The following is a 23030-nucleotide window of genomic DNA, read 5'->3' on the forward strand; positions in this document are numbered from 1 at the left end:
CAAATTCCTTGTTTGGCACGCTCAAACATGGCGAATAAAAAAAAACAAAAAACAAACTCTTGAATAAAGTCAATTCACTTGTTTTATTTTTTACCACAATAAACCGTCAGGACATGTAATGTTTTACTGATTCGATACATCAATTTTCTGAACCACTTAGTCCCCACAGGGGTCACGGGCGTGCTGGAGCCTATCCCAGCGTTCATTTCTACTCCGCATAAACACAAGTGTTTTCTTTTATTTAATAATTCAACTGTAGCCTGATTGTAGATGGTATTAGACAGACTTGGGATGCATATACAAAACGTAATGTAAACATGGTTTGAGGCAAAGAAATGTAGAAAGTCCAGCAATTGTGCAAATAAAAATGATTACAACTTCATAGTTCAAAGCACTGTCGAAAATAAAGTAACCAAATAAATGTATGATTAAACAATAAATAAGCAATCAAACAAGTAAACAAATAAACAGATAAATAAATAAATAAATAAATAAATAAAGGAGAACAGAAAACAGACTGTACGTATCTGAGGCTTAATAGAGTAAAACCAGAGGGGCAAGTTTCCAACAGTTAAAGGCCAGGCTGTTCTTTGTCTGCATTGCATGTCGACCCGCAGGCAATACCCAAGAACAGTGTTTCCCAACCAGTGTGCCGCGGCACACCGGTGTCACGTGAGAGATGTTCCGTGGGAAATTGTCCAACATTAAATACCGAGCGAATTGTAACAGGATTACCAAACCACAGGTCAGTTTCCGCAAGGCTAATCGTGCATGCGTGGCAAATCGGGGAATTTTGAGATTTCATGTTGTGGCATCGGCACATACTCAATTTATGTGTGTGTTGCTGTTAGTGTTGGCTCGTGAGTGAACGATTCGTTCAAAAAAGGGCTTCCTGACAATTTTCCTTGCTGGCTACTCATAGAAGTAGAGTCAAGTAAAATATATTTACATAGATCTTAATCACAAGCAGTCTCAAAGGGCTTCACATAGACAAATTGGCAATTATTCTCAAAGCACAACCTGATCTTAAGCTCCCAAAAGGGCAAGGAAAAACTCAAAAAAACCCTACCAGGGTAAAAATGAGAAACCTTGAGAAGGGACCACAGATGGGAGGATCCCCCTTTCAGGATCACCAGGCTGCAATGGATGCAGAGAGGGCACATAAAAGACATCATGTTAAAAAAATAAATAAAAAAATCAATAAAAAAGTGGATGTTCAAGTCAAAGCGTAGAGCTGCCAGAGGTGCCCTTGATTGTTCCATAGAAGAATCAGCAGAAGTCATGATTGCTACGCTGGTTTGGGAGTTTGCGTTCCATGATGCTGGCCTCCATCGTACGAGTGTTTTTGAAAGACTTGGCTGTCGCTGTGCTACAATATAATATCATTATGAATTCATTTTTGAAAATCACATTACAATACTTCAAGCACATGTACAACTAGCATCCATGTACTAAAGAGTGAATGATGGGAACACATTCACGAACCTGTGTCTTCTTCTTCAGTCATTTCTCTGGCAAGACAGGCCATATCTCATCAAAGTTGAGTACCACAGGGGCCAAACGCCTGTCTTGACAAACGGAGCACGTGGAGTTACAGGAAACACGGAAAAACTGAAACAACAAACATTGAGTTGTTGAGGATACGAGTTGAAAAACATTTAAAATTAAGGGGTGTTTTGTGACAATAGTCAATAAAAGATTTGTTGCCTACACACGGAAGAATAAGTCTTGCTTCTTGCCTCCCTGGTTTGGGAGTCATTGGTCCACGATGAAAGTTTTTGCATGCTCAAGGTCTTTGTGGAGAAAAAAAAAAGGACAATCCAAGTAAAGTGAATGGCTATGAATTACAAAATGTTACAATAAGGTGATATGTCATGCTTACCGCTGGCCTCCATTGTGGGATGAACTGCTTTCGCCAGATAAAAGAAACTCATAAAATACAGAAGAGTAAAATAGAAGCATATAGTGTCTTTACAAAGACAAGGAAAAAACATGTTTATTGATGAGCAACTTACCTCATCTGTTTTCTGTTCTCGCCTCGTGATTATGACGTTAACATGTTTTAAAATTAAAATAAAAAACTAATGATAAAAAAGTTTAAAAGGCCTTTCCTTAGGTCATCTTTAAAATTTGATTGTAGGATTAGAATTAAAAGTCCTTCCCTGAAATCATCTTTAAAATGATTGTAGAATTAAAATGAAAAAAAATGTAAAAAGTTAAAAAGTCGCCTCTTAGTTCATTTGCAAAATGTCAAGATATGAAAAGTTTAAAAGTTAAATATTTAAATAGTTCAAATTTTTAAAAGTGTAAAATTTAAATCAAGTTGAGTCAAGGGAAGGCTTTTTAAAATTTTAAAAGCCTTCTCTTTGATGGACGATGAGATGGAATCTCTCGTCGATCCGACAGACGAGTAGACTAGCAGTTATTTCTGCAAGTCTTACCAGCACCAAGATTGTTTTAGGCGTCAACGGCCGTGTCATCCCCTCGCCACTCTTTCCTCTCGCCTTCAATGGTCGTTTGCCCAGCAGGTGCAGATACTGCCGCATGCATGGGCGGCCCAAGAAGGTGCAGCTCTAAAGCAACCCCTGGTGGTTGAGCGCCTTCCCTTAACTCAACTTGATTTACATCTACAGACACGAGTTCAGCCATTTAAAATATCAGCATAATATATAAATCATCATTTATACTATTAGCGTAAAATATAGTGTACCACTATTCACATTGGTCTGTAGTATATATATATATATATATATTTTTTTTTTTTTTAAATCGTGAGGTTTCTGCCTAATGTCAACATTACATTTGCCTTTCTGAGCCACCTACGCCTCTGATACCAACTCATCTCAATTCAACAAATCACCCACCACACACCGCCACTTACGCCATCTGATTTCCGTCCTTGATAGTTTTCCAAATGCTGAAATACACAATTTAGATTTGTCTTACCTTTCACTGTCCAAAACACAGAAAACAGGATTATGATAGCTGTAGTATGTTTGCAGGACACCTGAATAAAGAGCACACTGAGGTCGAGAGACAAAAATGAGGTCAATCAATGTGTTTTTGTCAGTGGTAGCAGTGGTTATGAGCTGCGTGTAACCCTTTGAGCAAAACAATTCAAGAACGGGCTTGTACGAGGCAGAGAGCGCATCTTCGTTAAAATCGCCACATACCAAGATTTGATGATGGTCCATGACTTCAAGATAACGTAACAGATTTTCCAAGCTTGATAGAAATGCGCGCAGACTGTGGCCCGGAGGCCTGTAAACGGCAGCGATCAACAAATTGATGGGCGCTTCGAGTTTCACCGCAACAAATTCAATATCGGTCACACCCTGTACGTATTTTTTTTCCTGGGCTGCGATGTGACTTTTGACACAAATACCTACGCCACCACCAAGTTTTCTCGCCAAGTCGGGACAGGTTGTATAAGAATCACTTCGATTCCTGTGAAACATGGTATAGCCTTCTAAGCAGGCAGCCGCAGATCCTCTGAGGTGTGTTTCTGTGAGGCACAAAACATCAGCAAAACGCAGTTCATGGTGACACGCGATATCCTGCACGTGACAAGACAGCCCTTCGGTGTTATGATGGACGACGATCAGGTCCTTTGCTTTATCTACCCTCGGCATGACGTGAAACAGGGGCATTATACTGTCCAACGAATCCTCTGTCATCTCAGCAAGAGCAGCAGTGATTTCCGGATTTGCATGAATTCTTCTCTCATCCATATGCAGAATATGAAGACCGCTGAGCGAAGTCACTCTACTCAGAGCTACGTAGCCCATGCCGTGTTCGAAAACTCCTTTCAGCGAAACAGCGGCCTCTGATGTTGTCATGCCTTGTACCTTATGGATCGTGCAGGCAAAAGCAAGCTTAATGGGAAACTGCCGGCGCACCACTCCGGAATTCTGCATCCTCTCCTCCTGTCTGTCAATGAACACAGAATTCGCAGCACTTGTTGTCTTAGTGACACAGTCTAGTTCCAGCCCAAGTTTCTGTACACGCGCTTCATTTGGGTAGTTCACCAATTGCACAATTTTTGCAAATGTCCCATTGCACACACCTGCTTGAACATCAATATTGCGTGTGATCATAACACGAGCGCCGACTGCGACTTTGATCGAGTCGGGCAACCCGTTCTTAGGTCCTTGGACAGGGGTCGCTTGCCTTGCCATTCTGCCAGTTTTTTTGTCTTTCTTGTAGTCATCTGCGTCAATTTGTACAATGTCCTTGTGAAGCAGATCCAGCATTGCAGAATTATGGCCATCTACCTGTTTATTGGTGGCAAAAATATGCAGAATATTCTTTGGACAGCTTACTGGCGAAGCGTACCTCGTAGCAAGCAGAGCTGCGTCCGGTTCAGAGAGTTCGTCCGACCTGTCTTTGACGCGGAGTCTGTTCAGCACTTCGGCAAAGGCGGCATCGTCTTTCTGCCTCATGATGTCCGTGAGCGTGATCTTTTTGAAGTTGTCACGCCAGTGGTCCAGCCGTGTGGGATCGTACACGCACAAAGGTTTGGATTGTCTCACAGGAGGGAGCTGAAAGAAATCTCCGACAGCAAGTACAGACATGCCGCCAAAAGGTAAATTGATTCCTTTGATTTGTTTCAATCTGGTATTCATATAGGCAAAGAGGTCTTTCGACACCATGGAAATCTCGTCGATAATGAGTATTTCAGCGATCGAAAGCTCCGCTTTGACTTCGTCTAGTTTGTTGCCCAGGCCTTGATACGGGGGTTTGAGACTTCTCGGCAGTTTGAGGAGAGAATGCAAAGTCGTCCCTGAAATATTGAATGCCGCCGTACCGGTGAAGGCTGCGAGAACAACCGTCTGTTTGGAAATGTCTGCTTCCTCAGCCAATCGTGGTAGTCTGAGAAGTATTTTCGTGGCCTCTGCATTGATACATTTGATCAGATGCGATTTCCCGGTCCCAGCGCCACCGTTGACATAGTAAAAAAATTGCTCGATCGGCTTTGAGCTACATGCACGTTTTACGCACCAATCTCGGACTTTGTAGAAAACGGACGCTTGTTTTCGGTTCAAGTTTCGATACATACCGCGTAACACCGTGGGATCGATGGCAGCAGGTTCAGTCACAATAGCCATTTGTGTTGTCGCCGACCTCACGTTATAGTCGGGGACATTTTCCTCCGCGTTCTCATTCGGGTCGTCTCTCGTGTTGATTTCCTCAATGTATTCGAGTCTTTGCAGCTCACTCTCAGGAGCCAGGTGGCACCATTCGTTTATGACAAGCCCACTCTCCTCCAGCTCTTGGATGGCATCGTCAATGTCTTTACTGTGTTTCTCATACCTTTCTCTGTTCCTTTTGACAATTTCGCACACACGCTCAACAGAGTCACTATATGGTAACTGTACACAGGCGTGCTCGTGGAACAACTGAGACGTGGGGAAGCGTTCAGATTTTAACTGGCAATCGGCACGATGAGGCAGGTACAGCTTGAGCAAGGTGTGGTGATATTCCTCTGGATTCTTTTGTTCCGAGACTTTACAATATTTGATGACCGCAGGTTTTTCTGTTCTTTTTTGTACAAACCCCATGTCTTTCAGCAGACGCAAAACGTTTTTACCTTTGACTTGTTTGCCGTAAACAATTCTGCACGTTGATGCAAAATCAGCCAAGCACATTACTTCAAATTCCTCCGCTTGAGGTCTGCATTTATATTTGTCTGGCAGGCCAGTCATCCACACTTCGTGCGAGTCCTGGGTTTTGCCCTCAAGCAGTGAGAGAGGATAACTCATTTTCAGCGCATTCTCACTCGTTTGTACAAATACCACACTGCGAGACGACTGTTTCATATGCAAGCCGCATGCGCGCGTCACACACTCCTGAGCACTCACTTCTCTCTTCTTGGAGTACGCTTGCATAATTTGTTTCATTTCGTCGTTCTCGTTGACGTTTTCGTTGCGGGAGTTTTCAATAACTGATTTCAGGTATTGGCTCAGACCGTGTTCCGCTTTGCTGATGTAGCTGCAGATGTATGCGATGCAAGAATAGGCATTCAGGATGTACTGGATGTCCAGGTTTCCATCCCAGGCAAGAAGCAAATGGCGGTTGTAGTAGTTGACCCAGCAGTCTTTAGGTTCTCGCTTAAGAACGACAGAACTCGACGAAGCCGTCTGGTGCAAACAGTTCATGTAGTCGTCACCAGTGAGGTTGCATTTAGACAGTGGCTGAGGCAAAGTCAAGGATGAAGTTTCAGACTCATGCAGCAGATTTAGCACGGGAACAAGCTTGGCGTTGGCCGCCGAGCGATTGTCCCCGTGTCGATCTCGATTGTCATCGTCAACGGGCGCAGGCCTGATGATCATCGTTTCGTGGCACGGTTGTTTGGGGAATCCAAAGCGGCAATTTGCACCCTGGTGTTTGACACACGTTTTGGAGTGACTTTTGCTGTGCATCTGAACTTCTGTGACTTTTTTGTACAGTTCGGGTTCCTTTAGCGGGTCAGGCAGCTCAGCAGAGATGTAGCGGGATACAAAATCACAGATGGCTTTGTCTGAAGACTCCTCAAATACAAGGGCACCTCGAACCCATATGAGGCAATGTATGTGAGGACTTCCTCTGTGCTGAAACTCTAATCGGTAAAAGTAGTCAACCACTTCACCAATCGGTTGTGCCGGAGAGAGGATCAAATCTCTGAACAGAGCTTCCACGCATTTGTCAAACATGCGCATTGTCGTCACCGGATTGCCACGTAGAATTTCACACTTGGTTGCCCAGTCCAGTTCAGCAAAATTCACTACCTCACCTTGTTGCCCTTTAATGGCAGTGATGACCTCTTCCCAACGCATTTCAGCAGCAGAAAATGTGCAAAAGAATGTGGGTGTACCCAGCTGTCGGATCATTGCAAAAAGATCTTTGGTGGTTCTCTCCCAATAGGCTGGCGTGCCTCTCAGTGGCGTCATGAAGCGGACGGCGTCTTTGCTGCGCACCAGTTTTTCAACTTGACGTTTGTCCTGAAGCATAGCGTTGGTAATTCTTCGACCATCTCGGGTAAACGGTTTACCTTTGCGTAGCTGTATTGTCATGCTCGACGTCGCCTGGTATATTTCGGTCACAAACTGAGCAAAGAACAAATAGGTCGGATCCCTCGCAAAACGTTCATCCACACAACACAGTCGGGTTTTGAAATACTTGCTCGGCGTGAGTTTTATCGGTCTCTCTTCATCGAGTGTGTTTTGCCCGGTCGGGAACTGCGCTGGAAAAGCCATGGCCTCGAGTTTGGGAGTCTTGAAAAAGCTTACTGGGTTATTTCTTTCTGCAGGAGCAACAGAGTAAATGCCCTCAGTAAAACTCAATTTCCTCTGACACGTCACTTGGTTGGAGACATGATTCAAGAATAACTCCACCATCTTCTACATTTTCTTGTTGCTGATTGTTACCCCTGTTGACATTTTGTGAGTCACTGTTCATTCCACACAGAGCTTCACTCTCAAATCTGTATATCTCCTCCAGAGCTTCCTCATTGTACTCACTGTCACTCATTTCCGCTTCATCTGAGCTGCTCTCATCATCAGTGAGGGTTGGGTCGCAAAGGTCCGGATCGTCACGGATAGTTATGCTTCTGTATTGAGGATGAGTTTGCTTCAGTTTTATCAGAGCGCTCATTAGCTTGGACCAAGTGACAGTTTGAAAAAACTGATGGCCTTTGTAGCAAAGTCGTCTCTTCAGTTTCACTCTCAACATCTGCGACTTACTTCTTATCCTCGGCAAGGCATTGACTGTCTCCTGTACTTCCGACGGCACGCAGACAACATTTCCGCGAATGGCTCGTTGTTGACCTTTGGGAAGTGGTACAATTTTGGCAAACGCTATGCATTTGGAAATGAGGTGTCTCTCTAATATGTTCAAGCCACGCAGTTCTGTTGGAATATCGGCACGGTAACGTTGCGTTACGCAGGTACGCTGTCTTGCATTATACTCAGGATCGGCACGGTAACGTTGCGTTACGTAGGAACGTTGTCTTGCATTAAACTGAAGGTCGTCACGGTAACGTTGCGTTCTGTAGGTGTATCGTCCCATTCGAAAACAATCATCCATCTTATAACGAAGTAAGAAGCGGGAATGATTTTTCTTCATAAAGATATGATCAGTCTTACAACGTTGTGTATAATAGGACTTTTGTTTAGTGCGAAAATGTACGTCTTGCTGATAACGCGTTCTAACATAACACCTCTTCCTTTGTCTTATCTCTAGATATTGACTGTACCTTTCCTTATATCTCAGATTTTTATTTCTTCTCTTTAGTTCCTGTTTTGCAAGTCTTTGTTCAGATTTAGCATTCAAATTTTTCTGTGCCTTCATTCGTCTTAGAAATTTCCTCCTACTTGATTTTGGAATTTTTGACAAACGTTGGAGCTCTTTACCTGTAGTCCAAGAAACCACTTCACCATCGTCATCGATCAACTCGTCACAGTGACGTTGTTCACCAGCAGGTGTTGTAGAATCACTCATCTCCAAATATGACGTCTCGGAAACAGCTTTGCTTACACTGTCGTCATCAACATCTGCCAGCACAGATTGCGATGAAGTACATGGCACCATCTCAATGTCATTTGTAGGAACATCAATAGGTTCAAACTGGACTGGTACAAGCTCGTACTGAGAATTACAGGAGCATTTAAAACATGTGTAGATCTCTGTCAATTTATTTCTAAGGTCATTCAGATGCACGAAAAGCATCATGACAGCTGTGCCATTGCGAGCAGGGAGGCCATCTTGTCCTCTAGAGTGAGGATCAAAATATCCGTACTTGCCTTGGTGGTCTCGGAAAACAGCAATGCATGTCGACTGCATAATCAGAAGAGCACAACCGACCTCTGATGTCAAGCACTCAAGTCTGTCACAAAGGTTCAGAAAGAGTGCATCTCCATGAAAAGAGGTGAAAAAACCACACCTTGACATACTCCTAATAAACACATGCTGTTTTGTGGAACTACTTACAATCTCTGGAAGTTCATCAACCGTCAAAAAACTGTTTAGAAAGCATCCTCGGGCTTTCAACGCAACCACAGTACATGTATACAGTTCATTACTCACACTGAGAACAGCATCCAGGTCAGACGTAGTCAAGTTATTTATATCCTGCAGGAAAGCCAGAAATGTTACCGAATTAGCCACACATTGACTGTTTCTGGATTGGCCGTATCTCGGATGGTCTTGGCTGTGAGTTGCCATCACATACATTACCAAATCATGTTGCACTGGTACTGTTACACCAATGGAAACTTCAGCAGGAGTATTCTTCTCAGAGTGTCCAGTATTGTTTGTTATCATTTGCTTGTCATTTGTATCATGTTTATCCATTTGCAAATCATTTGTATCTCTTTCAGTTGCTTCAACAGCACGCTCATGCCGGGCAGAGATATCAGCAGAAGGTGGAAGAGGTGCTTGGGAGCGACATGTTTTAGCACGTCGCTCCCAGCACAACTTTACAGACTGTGATCTCCTGCCCTTTTTCGGCATGTCGATCTTAAATCGTTTCCGCCACTTATGGGGTTTAGACAGAAGGAAGGCAGAAACAATAGGTAGAACAGAGACAAGACAGGGTATTGGGGTATCAGCCACAGGTCAGCAGGGTCAGCTAGAAGTTAGCTGGATCAGCCGCAGGTCAACAAGATCAGGCACAGGTCAGCCGCAGTTCACAGACCTGTGCAGAGAGCCTCGATCTTATGCAGACTTTGTGGTGCAGAATTTACTACTACTGCACTTTGTCCGCACTACTGTTTCTGATTATTCATCTACTTTTCTATTAGTCGATTACTTGACTTGACTATGTTACTCGTATCTACCTCATGCACTGGATGGAGGTCTCCAATTTCATTGTACTATGTAGAATGACAATAAAGGTTTTCTGATTTCTGATACAGGTGCATTGAGAAATTGATGTTGGGAAACACGTTGTATGACGTGTTTGTATTTGGTAATGAAAAATTTTGTTCTGGGTAAAAATACAATATAGTTACAGTATTTTCCGCACCATAAGGCACGTCGGGATAAGAGGCACAGATTCAACTGCGATGAATACTTTGTACTTAATTTAAGGCAGGGGTGTCAAACTCAAACACACAGCTGTCCAAAATTAGAAATTTGGACAAGGTCGCAGGCCAACATCGATATTTATTATAAAGTATCTGCCTCCACATATAATAAACCTTTTCCTAGTGGCCCAAATTAGTTTTGATTATCAAATATGGAACAAGAAAAGCTTAATTTTGTTCAATATATAACTAAATATTGCACACATCCAAAGCCCACAAAAAGAGACACATGGTTTTTATTTAAATTTTATTTAAGAAATAAATGTTTTTTTAATATATATATATACACACATATATATATATATATATATATATATATATAAACATAAATAAACATATATATATACATATACACACATATATACATATACACATATATATATATACATATATACACACACACATATATATATATATGTACACACATATATATATATACACACACACACACACACATATATATATATATATACATACACATACATATAGATATACACATACATATATATGTGTATATATACATATATATATATATATATGTATATATACACATATATATATATACATACATACATATATATATATATACACATACATACATATATAGAGAGAGAGAGAGAGATTTTTTCTTCAACAATATCATGACAGTAGGCTAACATTAGCTTACATGTAACGTCATGTTACTTTCTAAACCCACATGCTTGTAAAAGTAAAAACTTAGCTTTTTTTTTGTTGTTGTTGTTTTTTCGATGTGCTCCTCTAATGTTCCTAGCGCCGCAACCTCCATAGCTGATCATATCTTGACAGCGAATACACAAAACCTAAACATGCCGTCAAGGCGGGCGTGGGGAATGCTCGCGAGTCGCCGAGGCTAACGTTTCCCGACCAGCTGGCCGGGCATTCCCCCCCCCCCCTACATAAAAAAATATTTTTCTCAACGAATTTGCACGATTCACGAAAATGATACTTTCGACGGACAAAAAAAAACGGAAATCCGCGGATAATTCTCATTCCTGATTTTTACAACAGTGGGGGCTACTTTTTACTTAATCCACACAAACGAAGTTTCCCAGCTCAAGTGTATAAACGGGGCGAAAAGTCTACATCACACCACAATAACAGCAATGCGAAACTGCTCATCTGTTTGTACATTCTAATAATAACTTTAGGGTTAGTGTCGTGTAAATTGAACATTTACAATTGTTAATATTGCACCAAGACACCACATTTTTACTTGCGTTTGGTCAGCCGCAGGCAATCTGAACAGGTGTGCAAATCGACCGCGCTGAGCGAATAACAAATGATGCATTCGCGTACCGTTGGAAATGAGTGCTTTATTCCACCGCCACAAGACTTAAAGATGCCGTCACGGTGGGCGGGGAAATGCTCGCGAGTCACCAAGACAACACGTATACTTACGTCTGGTCAGCCGCAGGCAATCTAAACAGGCGCACGTAATCGATGGTACTGAGCTATCAGATGATGCATTCGTGTACTATTGGAAATGAATGCTTTATCACGCAGTCTTTATTTTTCACGTTAAAATGGGAAAAGTGTGAAAAATAAAAAGGCAAATAAATGATATTAAGATAAATGGGATAAACGATAAATGTGAAAAATATAAAGGCAAATAAATGGGGAAAACATACAGTTGCCGAATGTGGGGATCGAACACATCACACTGAGGTCGTTAGTCTAGTGACGAGAGTTACAAATGATAAACGTTAAAAGTGATAAGCGGGATGAATAAAAAGGAAAAAAAAATATTATATAATAAATGGGAAAATGACGAGAGTTACATATGGTAAGCATTAATAATGATAAGCGGGAAGAATAAAAGGGCGGCTCGGTGGGGCACTGGGTAGCACGTCCGCCTCACAGTTAGGAGGGTGCGGGTTCGATTCCACCTCCGGCCCTCCCTGTGTGGAGTTTGCATGTTCTCCCCGGGCCCGCGTGGGTTTTCTCCGGGCACTCCGGTTTCCTCCCACATTCCAAAAACATGCTTGGTAGGCCGATTGAAGACTCCAAATTGTCCCTAGGTGTGAGTGTGAGTGCGATTGGTTGTCTGTCTCTGTGTGCCCTGCGATTGGCTGGCAACCAGTTCAGGGTGTCCTCCGCCTACTGCCCGATGACGGCTGGGATAGGCTCCAGCACGCCCGCGACCCCCGTGGGGACTAAGCGGTTCAGAAAATGGATGGATGGATGGATGGAGGGAAGAATAAAAAGTAAATTGAATTATTATTAAAATAAATGGAAAATGACAAGTTACAAATCATAAGCGTTAAAAATATTAAGCAGTGAATATAAAGGAAAAAAAATAGTACCCACAGATGGAATCGAACTCACACAGGGAAGTGGCTAGAGTCAAGAGGCACCAGAGTTACCAACTGAATTAATTGATTTCCTCTTTTGAGGTGGTGGAATTTGCTTAATGTGATGAATGTTCATGTTGAATGCGCCATTAAGAATGAATGCATAATTTTACACCACAAATGTACTAATTATGCAAAGACGATAAATGTTTATAACGAAAAAAATTGCAGCCAGTGTCGTGTGAGTTTGTCAGCTTCTAAACAGCTTCTTTAGTTCAGGTGGCGGAATTTGTTTAATGTGATGAATGTTCATGTTGAATGCGCTAATGAATGCGTAATTTTATACCACAAATGTACTAATTATGCAAAAGCGATAAATGGGAAAATGGCGAGTTACAAATGTTAAACGTTAAAAATGATAAGTGGGAAGAATAAAAAGTAAATTGAATTATTATTAAAATAAATGGAAAAATGACGACTTACAAATGATTAGCGTTAAAAATGATAAGCGGGAAGAATACAAAATTATGTTGAATGCCAAGAGAGAATGTGTAATTTTATAGTGTGAGTATTAGAATGATAAGCAGGAAAAAAAAAAAGGGAAATAAATGATGATAAATGATGATGAATGAAATTATTGGGAAAAATAACTGGGAAAAAATAAAAAGGGAAATAAATAATGATAAATGATGATAAATAAAATAAATAGGAAAAATGATAAGTGGGAAAAATAAAAAGGGAAAAAAATGATGATAAATGATGAAATAAATAAATGGGAAAATGCCGAGAGTTACAAATGATAAGCGATAATAATGATAAGCGGGAAGAATAAAAAGGAAATTAAATTATTATAAAATAAATGGGAAAATGAAAAAAAATTAAATGATAAACGATAAAAATGATAAGCGGGAAGAATATAAAGGAAATTAAATTATTATGCAATAAATGGGAAAATGACAAGAGTTACAAATGATAAGTGTTAATAATGAAAAGCGGGAAGAATAAAAATGAAATTAAATTATAATAAAATAAATGGGAAAATGACAAAAGTTACAAATGATAAATGATAAAAATGATAAGCGGGAAGAATATAAAGGAAATTAAATTATTATAAAATAAATGGGAAAATGACAAAAGTTACAAATGATAAATGATAAAAATGATAAGCGGGAAGAATATAAAGGAAATAAAATTATTTACACAATAAATGGGAAAATGACGAGAGTTACAAATGATAAGCGGGAAGAATAAAAAGGTTATTATTAAAATAAATGGTAAAATGACAAGTTACAAATCAAGCGTAAAAAATAAGAAGCAGTGAATAAAAAGGAAAAAAAACAGTACCAACAGTTGGAATCGAACTCACACGGGGACATGGCTAGAGTTAAGAAGTGCCCATGTTACCACCTGAGCTAATTGGTTCTCTTTTTTAAAGTGGTGGCATTCGCTTAATGTGATGAATGTTCATGTTGAATACGCCATTAAGAATGAATGCGTAATTTTACACCACAAATGTACTAATTATGCAAACACGATAAATGTTTATGACAAAAAAAACTGCAGCCAGTGTCGTGTGAGTTTGTGTAATGGTGAGACGCCCAATGTGACACATGTAAAATTCGAACCCACGCAGGGAAATGGCTCGTGTTGAAATGCCATTAAGAATGAATGGGGATTTAAAAGTCACAAATTTGCTTATTACACAAAAACGGTAAATGTTATCAACAAAAAAAATGGTAGCAAGCATGACGTGAATATTTGGAATGTGTGAAAGTTTGAACGGGGTGAATCGGTTGAAGCATGTAGGACTAGTTAGGTGCCAAAAAAGTGGGAGGAATAAGTTGAATAATAATAATAACTAGAATTGCAATTTCTGGAGAAATTGCGTGTGAAGGCGAAGACCTTCGCACTATTGTTATTCTACTTTAAGCGGGAAGAATAAAAAGGAAATTAAATTATTATGAAATAAATGGGAAAATGACAAAAGTTACAAATGATAAATGATAAAAATGATAAGCGGGAAGAATAAAAAGAAAATTAAATTATTATAAAATAAATGGGAAAATGACAAAAGTTACAAATGATAAATGATAAAAATGATAAGCGGGAAGAATATAAAGGAAATAAAATTATTTACACAATAAATGGGAAAATGACGAGAGTTACAAATGATAAGCGGGAAGAATAAAAAGGTTATTATTAAAATAAATGGTAAAATGACAAGTTACAAATCATAAGCGTAAAAAATAAGAAGCAGTGAATAAAAAGGAAAAAAAACAGTACCAACAGTTGGAATCGAACTCACACGGGGACATGGCTAGAGTTAAGAAGTGCCCACGTTACCACCTGAGCTAATTGGTTCTCTTTTTTTAAAGTGGTGGAATTCGCTTAATGTGATGAATGTTCATGTTGAATACGCCATTAAGAATGAATGCGTAATTTTACACCACAAATGTACTAATTATGCTAAAACGATAAATGTTTATGACGAAAAAACTGCAGCCAGTGTCGTGTGAGTTTGTGTAATGGTGAGACGCCCAATGTGACACATGTAAAATTCGAACCCACGCAGGGAAATGGCTCGTGTTGGAATTGCCATTAAGAATGAATGGGGATTTAAAAGTCACAAATTTGCTAATTACACAAAAACGGTAAATGTTATCAACAAAAAAAATGGTAGCAAGCAAGACATGAATATTTGGAATGTGTGAAAGTTTGAACGGGGTGAATCGGTTGAAGCATGTAGGACTAGTTAGGTGCCAAAAAAGTGGGAGGAATAAGTTGAATAATAATAATAATAATAATAATAATAATAATAATAATAAAGTAGAATAACAATGTGTGAAGGCCTTCGCCTTCACACAATAATAATAATAATAATAATAATAAAGTAGAATAACAATGTGTGAAGGCCTTCGCCTTCACACAATAATAATAATAATAATAATAATAATAAAGTAGAATAACAATGTGTGAAGGCCTTCGCCTTCACACAATAATAATAATAATAATAACTAGAATTGCAATTTCTGGAGAAATTGCGTGTGAAGGCGAAGACCTTCGCACTATTGTTATTCTACTCTTTTCGAAATGAAAGAAAGGAAAAATGAAAAAGGGAAATAAATGATGATAAATGATGAATAAAATAAATGGGAAAATGACGAGAGTTACAAATGATAAACGTTAATAATAAGCGGGAAAAATAAAAAGGAAATTAAATTATTATAAAATAAATGGGAAAATGATAAAAGTTACAAATGATAAATGATGAAAAAAATAAATGGGAATATGACGAGTTACAAATGATAAGTGTTAATAATGATAAGCGGGAAAAATAAAAAGGAAATTAAATTATTATAAAATAAATGGGAAAATGACAAAAGTTACAAATGATAAAAATGATAAGCGGGAAGAATATAAATTATTATTGTACAATAAATGGAAAAATGACGAGAGTTACAAATGATAAGCGGGAAGAATAAAAAGGAAAATAAATTATTAAAATAAATGGTAAAATGACAAGTTACAAATCATAAGCGTAAAAAATATGAAGTAGTGAATAAAAAATTAAAAAAAACGGTACCCACAGTTGGAATCGAACTCACACGGGGAAGCGGCTAGAGTTAAGAAGTGGCCGCGTTACAAACTGAGCTAATCAGTTTCCTTTTGTGAACCGGTAGAATTTGCTTAATGTGATGAATGTTCATGTTGAATGCGCCATTAAGAATGAATGCGTAATTTTATACCATAAATGTACTAATTATGCAAAAATAACAAATGTTTATAAAGAAAAAAAACTGCAGCCAGTGTCGTGTGAGTTTGTGTAATGGTGAGACACCCAATGTGACACATGTAAAATTCGAACCCACGCAGGCAAATGGCTCGTGTTGAAATTGCCATTAAGAATGAATGGGGATTTAAAAGTCACAAATTTGCTAATTACACAAAAACGGTAAATGTTATCAACAAAAAAAATGGTAGCAAGCATGACATGAATATTTGGAATGTGTGAAAGTTTGAACGGGGTGAATCGGTTGAAGCATGTAGGACTAGTTAGGTGCCAAAAAAGTGGGCGGAATAAGTTGAATAATAATAATAATAATAAAGTAGAATAACAATGTGTGAAGGCCTTCGCCTTCACACAATAAAGTAGAATAACAATGTGTGAAGGCCTTCGCCTTCACACAATAATAATAATAATAATAATAATAATAAAGTAGAATAACAATGTGTGAAGGCCTTCGCCTTCACACAATAATAATAATAAAGTAGAATAACAATGTGTGAAGGCCTTCGCCTTCACACAACTAGAATTGCAATTTCTGGAGAAATTGCGTGTGAAGGCGAAGACCTTCGCACTATTGTTATTCTACTTTTTTCGAAATGAAAGAAAGGAAAAATGAAAAAGGGAAATAAATGATGATAAATGATGAATAAAATATATGGGAAAATGACGAGAGTTACAAATGATAAACGTTAATAATAAGCGGGAAAAATAAAAAGGAAATTAAATTATTATAAAATAAATGGGAAAATGACAAAAGTTACAAATGATAAACGTTAAAAATGATAATCGGGAAGAATATAAAGGAAATTAAATTATTATAAAATAAATGGGAAAATGATAAAAGTTACAAATGATAAACGTTAAAAATGATAATCGGCAAGAATATAAAGGAAATAAAATTATTATAAAATAAATGGGAAAATGACAAAAGTTACAAATGATAAACATTATAAATGATAAGCGGGAAAAATATAAAGGAAAATAAAATTATTATAAAATAAATGGGAAAATGACGAGTTACAAATCATAAGCGTTAAAAATATTAAGTATTGAATAAAAAGGAAAAAAAATCATCACCCGCAGTTGGAATCGAACTCACACTGGAAGCGGCTAGAGTTAATAAGTGCCCTCGTTATCAATTGAGCTAATCAGTTTCCTTTTGGGAAACGGTAGAATTTGCTTAATGTGATGAATGTTCATGTTGAATGCGCCATTAAGAATGAATGTGTAATTTTATACCACAAATGTACTAATTATGCAAAAATGACAAATGTTTATAACGAAAAAAACTGAAGCCAGTGTCGTGTGAGTTTGTGTAATGGTGAGACGCCCAATGTGACACATGTAAAATTCGAACCCACGCAGGGAAATGGCTCGTGTTGAAATGCCATTAAGAATGAATGGGGATTTAAAAGTCACAAATTTGCTAATTACACAAAAACGGTAAATGTTATCAACAAAAAAAATGGTAGCAAGCATGACGTGAATATTTGGAATGTGTGAAAGTTTGAACGGGGTGAATCGGTTGAAGCATGTAGGACTAGTTAGGTGCCAAAAAAGTGGGAGGAATAAGTTGAATAATAATAATAACTAGAATTGCAATTTCTGGAGAAATTGCGTGTGAAGGCGAAGACCTTCGCACTATTGTTATTCTACTTTAAGCGGGAAGAATAAAAAGGAAATTAAATTATTATGAAATAAATGGGAAAATGACAAAAGTTACAAATGATAAATGATAGAAATGATAAGCGGGAAGAATAAAAAGGAAATTAAAGTATTATGAAATAAATGGGAAAATGACAAAAGTTACAAATGATAAATGATAAAAATGATAAGCGGGAAGAATAAAAAGAAAATTAAATTATTATAAAATAAATGGGAAAATGACAAAAGTTACAAATGATAAATGATAAAAATGATAAGCGGGAAGAATATAAAGGAAATAAAATTATTTACACAATAAATGGGAAAATGACGAGAGTTACAAATGATAAGCGGGAAGAATAAAAAGGTTATTATTAAAATAAATGGTAAAATGACAAGTTACAAATCATAAGCGTAAAAAATAAGAAGCAGTGAATAAAAAGGAAAAAAAACAGTACCAACAGTTGGAATCGAACTCACACGGGGACATGGCTAGAGTTAAGAAGTGCCCACGTTACCACCTGAGCTAATTGGTTCTCTTTTTTAAAGTGGTGGAATTCGCTTAATGTGATGAATGTTCATGTTGAATACGCCATTAAGAATGAATGAGTAATTTTACACCACAAATGTACTAATTATGCAAAAACGATAAATGTTTATGACGAAAAAAACTGCAACCAGTGTCGTGTGAGTTTGTGTAATGGTGAGACGCCCAATGTGACACATGTAAAATTCGAACCCACGCAGGGAAATGGCTCGTGTTGAAATTGCCATTAAGAATGAATGGGGATTTAAAAGTCACAAATTTGCTAATTACACAAAAACGGTAAATGTTATCAACAAAAAAAATGGTAGCAAGCATGCCATGAATTTTTGGAATGTGTGAAAGTTTGAACGGGGTGAATCGGTTGAAGCATGTAGGACTAGTTAGGTGCCAAAAAAGTGAGAGGAATAAGTTGAATAATAATAATAATAACTAGAATTTGCAATTCCTGAAGAAATTGCGTGTGAAGGTGAAGAGGTTGAATAAATACTTGGGGAATGTTGCAGAATGATGTTGAAAAGGGTTGAATCGGTTGAAAAATGTAGAAATTACAAGGGAAAAAGGAAATTTGGGAAAATTGGGTGTGAGTTACAAAATTGAAAATTTGGAATTTTGGGTAAGTGGGAAGTTGTGGAATAGGTAGGAAAATGATGAACAGTTGAAAGGTCGAATGGGTTGAATAAGTTGAAAAATGTAGAAATTAGATTAGAAAAACAAAATTGTAGAGAATTTTTGGTAAGTGGGTAGTTGTGGAATAGGAAGGCAAAAGAAGAACAGTTCAAAGTTGGAACAAGTTGAATCGGTTAAAAAATGTAGAAGTTAGAGCAAATCTTGAATCCTAATAGAGAATGAATGGGAATTAAAAGAAAAAAAATTGCACCAAAATTTTTTGAAATTTGGAACAAAAGGAAAAAAAACAGCTTTAGGAGGTTCACTTTTGGGGTTAAAATGTTGAAATGGGTTTAATCGGGCAAAATTTGCAAAAGTTAGCGCAAATGTAGGTATTTAGGGCACTTAATGTTGAAATATGGTCACTTCCGGTTTGATTTGGGTCACTTCCGGTCTATTTGGGTCACTTCCGGTTTGATTAGAGGCACTTCCGGTCTAGCTGAGGTCACTTCCGGTTTATTTGGGGTCACTTTCGGTTTTAAAAGGTCACTTCCGGTTTGATTTGGGGTCACTTCCGGTTTGATTTGGGGTAACTTCCGGTTTACCTGAGGTCACTTCCGGTTCATTTGGGGTCAATTCCGGTTTGATTTGGGGCACTTCCAGTTCATTCCGGGTTCATTGGGGCACTTCAGGGTCAATCCAAGATGGCCGCCACTCTGGAAGTGGGGGTCAAGGGTTGAATTGTGGAAGTGGGGGTGAAGGGGGTGAATATGGTAAGCATAAGGTGAACAAAGTGAATAAAGTTGGAATGGGTTGAATCGGTTGAAAAATGTAGAAATTAGAAGGGAAAAACTAAATTTTGGGAAAATTTGGTGTGAATTTCAAAATTGAAAATTTGGAAATTTTGCTAAGTGGGAAGGTGTGGAATAGGTAGGCAAAAGATGAACAGTTGAAAGTTGGAACGAGTTGAATCGGTGGAAAAATGTAGAAACTAGAAGTGAAAAACTAAATTTTGTGAAATTTTGCAAAATTTTGTGCAAATTTTAAAAGTGAAAACGTGAAATTTTTGAATTTGGCAAGTTTGGGAATGTCCCCAATGTGATTTGAATGTGTTGAAATAAGTGAATTTCAAACTGGAACAACAAAAATGTGAAATGTTGAATCTGCCATTAAGAATGAATGGGGAAAAAAATGCCACAAAATCGTGAATTTTGTGAAAACGGAAAATTTTTCGAACAAAAAAAATGTAAGCAGCCGTGTCATGAATATTTGGAATAAGTGAAAAGTGGAACGGAGTGAATCGGTTGAAGTATGTGGAAGGAGTTAAGCGTCAAAAAAGTGAGCGGAATAAGTAGAATAATAATAATAACTAGAATTTGCAATTCCTGAAGAAATTGCGTGTGAAGGTGAAGAGGTTGAATAAATACTTGGGGAATGCTGCAGAATGATGTTGAAAAGAGTTGAATCGGTTGAAAAATGTAGAAATTACAAGGGAAAAGGAAAGTTGGGAAAATTGGGTGTGAATTTCAAAATTGAAATTTGGAATTTTGGGTAAGTGGGAAGTTGTGGAATAGGTAGGAAAATGATGAACAGTTGAAAGGTGGAATGGGTTGAATAAGTTGAAAAAGTAGAAATTAGAGTAGAAAACCAAAATTGAACAGTTGAAAGTTGGAACGAGTTGAATCGGTTAAAAAATGTAGAAGTTAGAGCAAATCTTGAATCCTAATAGAGAATGAATGGGAATTAAAAGAAAAAAAAATTGCACCAAAAGTTTCTGAAATTTGGAACAAAAGGAAAGAAACGGCTTCAGGAGGTTCACTTTTGGGGTTAAAATGTTGAAATGGGTTTAATCGGGCAAAATTTGCAAAAGTTAGCGCAAATGTAGGTATTTAGGGCACTTAATGTTGAAATATGGTCATTTCCGGTTTGATTTGGGTCACTTCCGGTTTGATTAGAGGCACTTCCGGTCCAGCTGAGGTCACTTCCGGTTTATTTGGGGTCACTTCCGGTTGAAAAAGGTTACTTCCGGTTTAAAAAGGTCACTTCCGGTTTGATTTGGGGTCACTTCCGGTTTTAAAAGGTCACTTCCGGTTTGATTTGGGGTCACTTCCGATTTACCTAAGGTCACTTCCGGTTCATTTGGGGTCACTTCCGGTTTGATTTGGGTCACTTCCGGTCTATTTGAGTCACTTCCGGTTTGAATAGAGGCACTTCCGGTCTAGCTGAGGTCACTTCCGGTTTATTTGTGGTCACTTCCGGTTTAAAAAGGTCACTTCCGGTTGAAAAAGGTAACTTCCGGTTTGATTTGGGGTCACTTCCGGTTTACCTGAGGTCACTTCCGGTTCATTTGGGGTCACTTCCGGTTTGATTTGGGTCACTTCCGGTCTATTTGAGTCACTTCCGGTTTGATTAGAGGCACTTCCGGTCTATTTAGGTCACTTCCGGTTTGATTAGAGGCACTTCCGGTCTAGCTGAGGTCACTTCCGGTTTATTTGGGGTCACTTCCGGTTTAAAAAGGTCACTTCCGGTTTGATTTGGGGTCACTTCCGGTTTGATTTGGGGTCACTTCCGGTTTACCTGAGGTCACTTCCGGTTCATTTGGGGTCAATTCCGGTTTGATTTGGGGCACTTCCAGTTCATTCCGGGTTCATTGGGGCACTTCAGGGTCAATCCAAGATGGCCGCCACTCTGGAAGTGGGGGTCAAGGGTTGAATTGTGGAAGTGGGGGTGAAGGGGGTGAATATGGTAAGCATAAGGTGAACAAAGTGAATAAAGTTGGAATGGGTTGAATCGGTTGAAAAATGTAGAAATTAGAAGGGAAAAACTAAATTTTGGGAAAATTTGGTGTGAATTTCAAAATTGAAAATTTGGAAATTTTGCTAAGTGGGAAGGTGTGGAATAGGTAGGCAAAAGATGAACAGTTGAAAGTTGGAACGAGTTGAATCGGTGGAAAAATGTAGAAACTAGAAGTGAAAAACTAAATTTTGTGAAATTTTGCAAAATTTTGTGCAAATTTTAAAAGTGAAAACGTGAAATTTTTGAATTTGGCAAGTTTGGGAATGTCCCCAATGTGATTTGAATGTGTTGAAATAAGTGAATTTCAAACTGGAAAAACAAAAATGTGAAATGTTGAATCTGCCATTAAGAATGAATGGGGAAAAAAATGCCACAAAATCGTGAATTTTGTGAAAACGGAAAATTTTTCGAACAAAAAAAATGTAAGCAGCCGTGTCATGAATATTTGGAATAAGTGAAAAGTGGAACGGAGTGAATCGGTTGAAGTATGTGGAAGGAGTTAAGCGTCAAAAAAGTGAGCGGAATAAGTAGAATAATAATAATAATAACTAGAATTTGCAATTCCTGAAGAAATTGCGTGTGAAGGTGAAGAGGTTGAATAAATACTTGGGGAATGTTGCAGAATGATGTTGAAAAGAGTTGAATCGGTTGAAAAATGTAGAAATTACAAGGGAAAAAGGAAATTTGGGAAAATTGGGTGTGAATTTCAAAATTGAAAATTTGGAATTTTGGGTAAGTGGGAAGTTGTGGAATAGGTAGGAAAATGATGAACAGTTGAAAGGTGGAATGGGTTGAATAAGTTGAAAATGTAGAAATTAGAGTAGAAAAACAAAATTGTAGAGAATTTTTGGTAAGTGGGAAGTTGTGGAATAGGAAGGCAAAAGAGGAACAGTTGAAAGTTGGAACGAGTTGAATCGGTTAAAAAATGTAGAAGTTAGAGCAAATCTTGAATCCTAATAGAGAATGAATGGGAATTAAAAGAAAAAAAAATTGCACCAAAAGTTTCTGAAATTTGGAACAAAAGGAAAAAAACGGCTTCAGGAGGTTCACTTTTTGGGTTAAAATGTTGAAATGGGTTTAATCGGGCAAAATTTGCAAAAGTTAGCGCAAATGTAGGTATTTAGGGCACTTAATGTTGAAATATGGTCATTTCCGGTTTGATTTGGGTCACTTCCGGTTTGATTAGAGGCACTTCCGGTCCAGCTGAGGTCACTTCCGGTTTATTTGGGGTCACTTCCGGTTGAAAAAGGTCACTTCCGGTTGAAAAAGGTCAC

At 38.3% G+C, this 23030-nt stretch overlaps 1 protein-coding gene and 1 long non-coding RNA gene across 3 annotated transcripts in view; one reads left to right on the forward strand and one right to left on the reverse strand.

Annotated features, from left to right (window-relative positions):
• Positions 1-74: 74 nt before the first annotated feature.
• Positions 75-8676, reverse strand: LOC137840175 (uncharacterized). 2 transcript variants are annotated; one of them, XM_068650265.1, is made up of 4 exons: positions 1883-8676; positions 1716-1793; positions 1486-1611; positions 75-1369 (listed from the first exon to the last, which is right to left on the reverse strand). In XM_068650265.1, the coding sequence occupies exon 1, from the start codon at positions 7374-7376 to the stop codon at positions 2943-2945; it is 4434 nt and encodes a 1477-aa protein (XP_068506366.1). In that variant the 5' UTR covers positions 7377-8676; the 3' UTR covers positions 75-1369; positions 1486-1611; positions 1716-1793; positions 1883-2942. The 2 variants fall into 2 exon arrangements, with proteins under 2 accessions (XP_068506366.1, XP_068506365.1); XM_068650264.1 differs by having other exon boundaries at positions 1712-1793.
• A 1911-nt stretch (positions 8677-10587) lies between these two features.
• LOC137840171 (uncharacterized) overlaps positions 10588-23030 on the forward strand; it is a 60709-nt gene continuing 48266 nt past the window's right edge. Inside the window, exon 1 of the long non-coding RNA XR_011086652.1 lies at positions 10588-23025. This is a non-coding gene — a long non-coding RNA (uncharacterized lncRNA). The remainder of the gene's footprint in view (positions 23026-23030) is intronic.

This window comes from Syngnathus scovelli, chromosome 3 (assembly GCF_024217435.2).
Source record: "Syngnathus scovelli strain Florida chromosome 3, RoL_Ssco_1.2, whole genome shotgun sequence".
NCBI classification, from domain to species: Eukaryota; Metazoa; Chordata; class Actinopteri; order Syngnathiformes; family Syngnathidae; genus Syngnathus; species Syngnathus scovelli.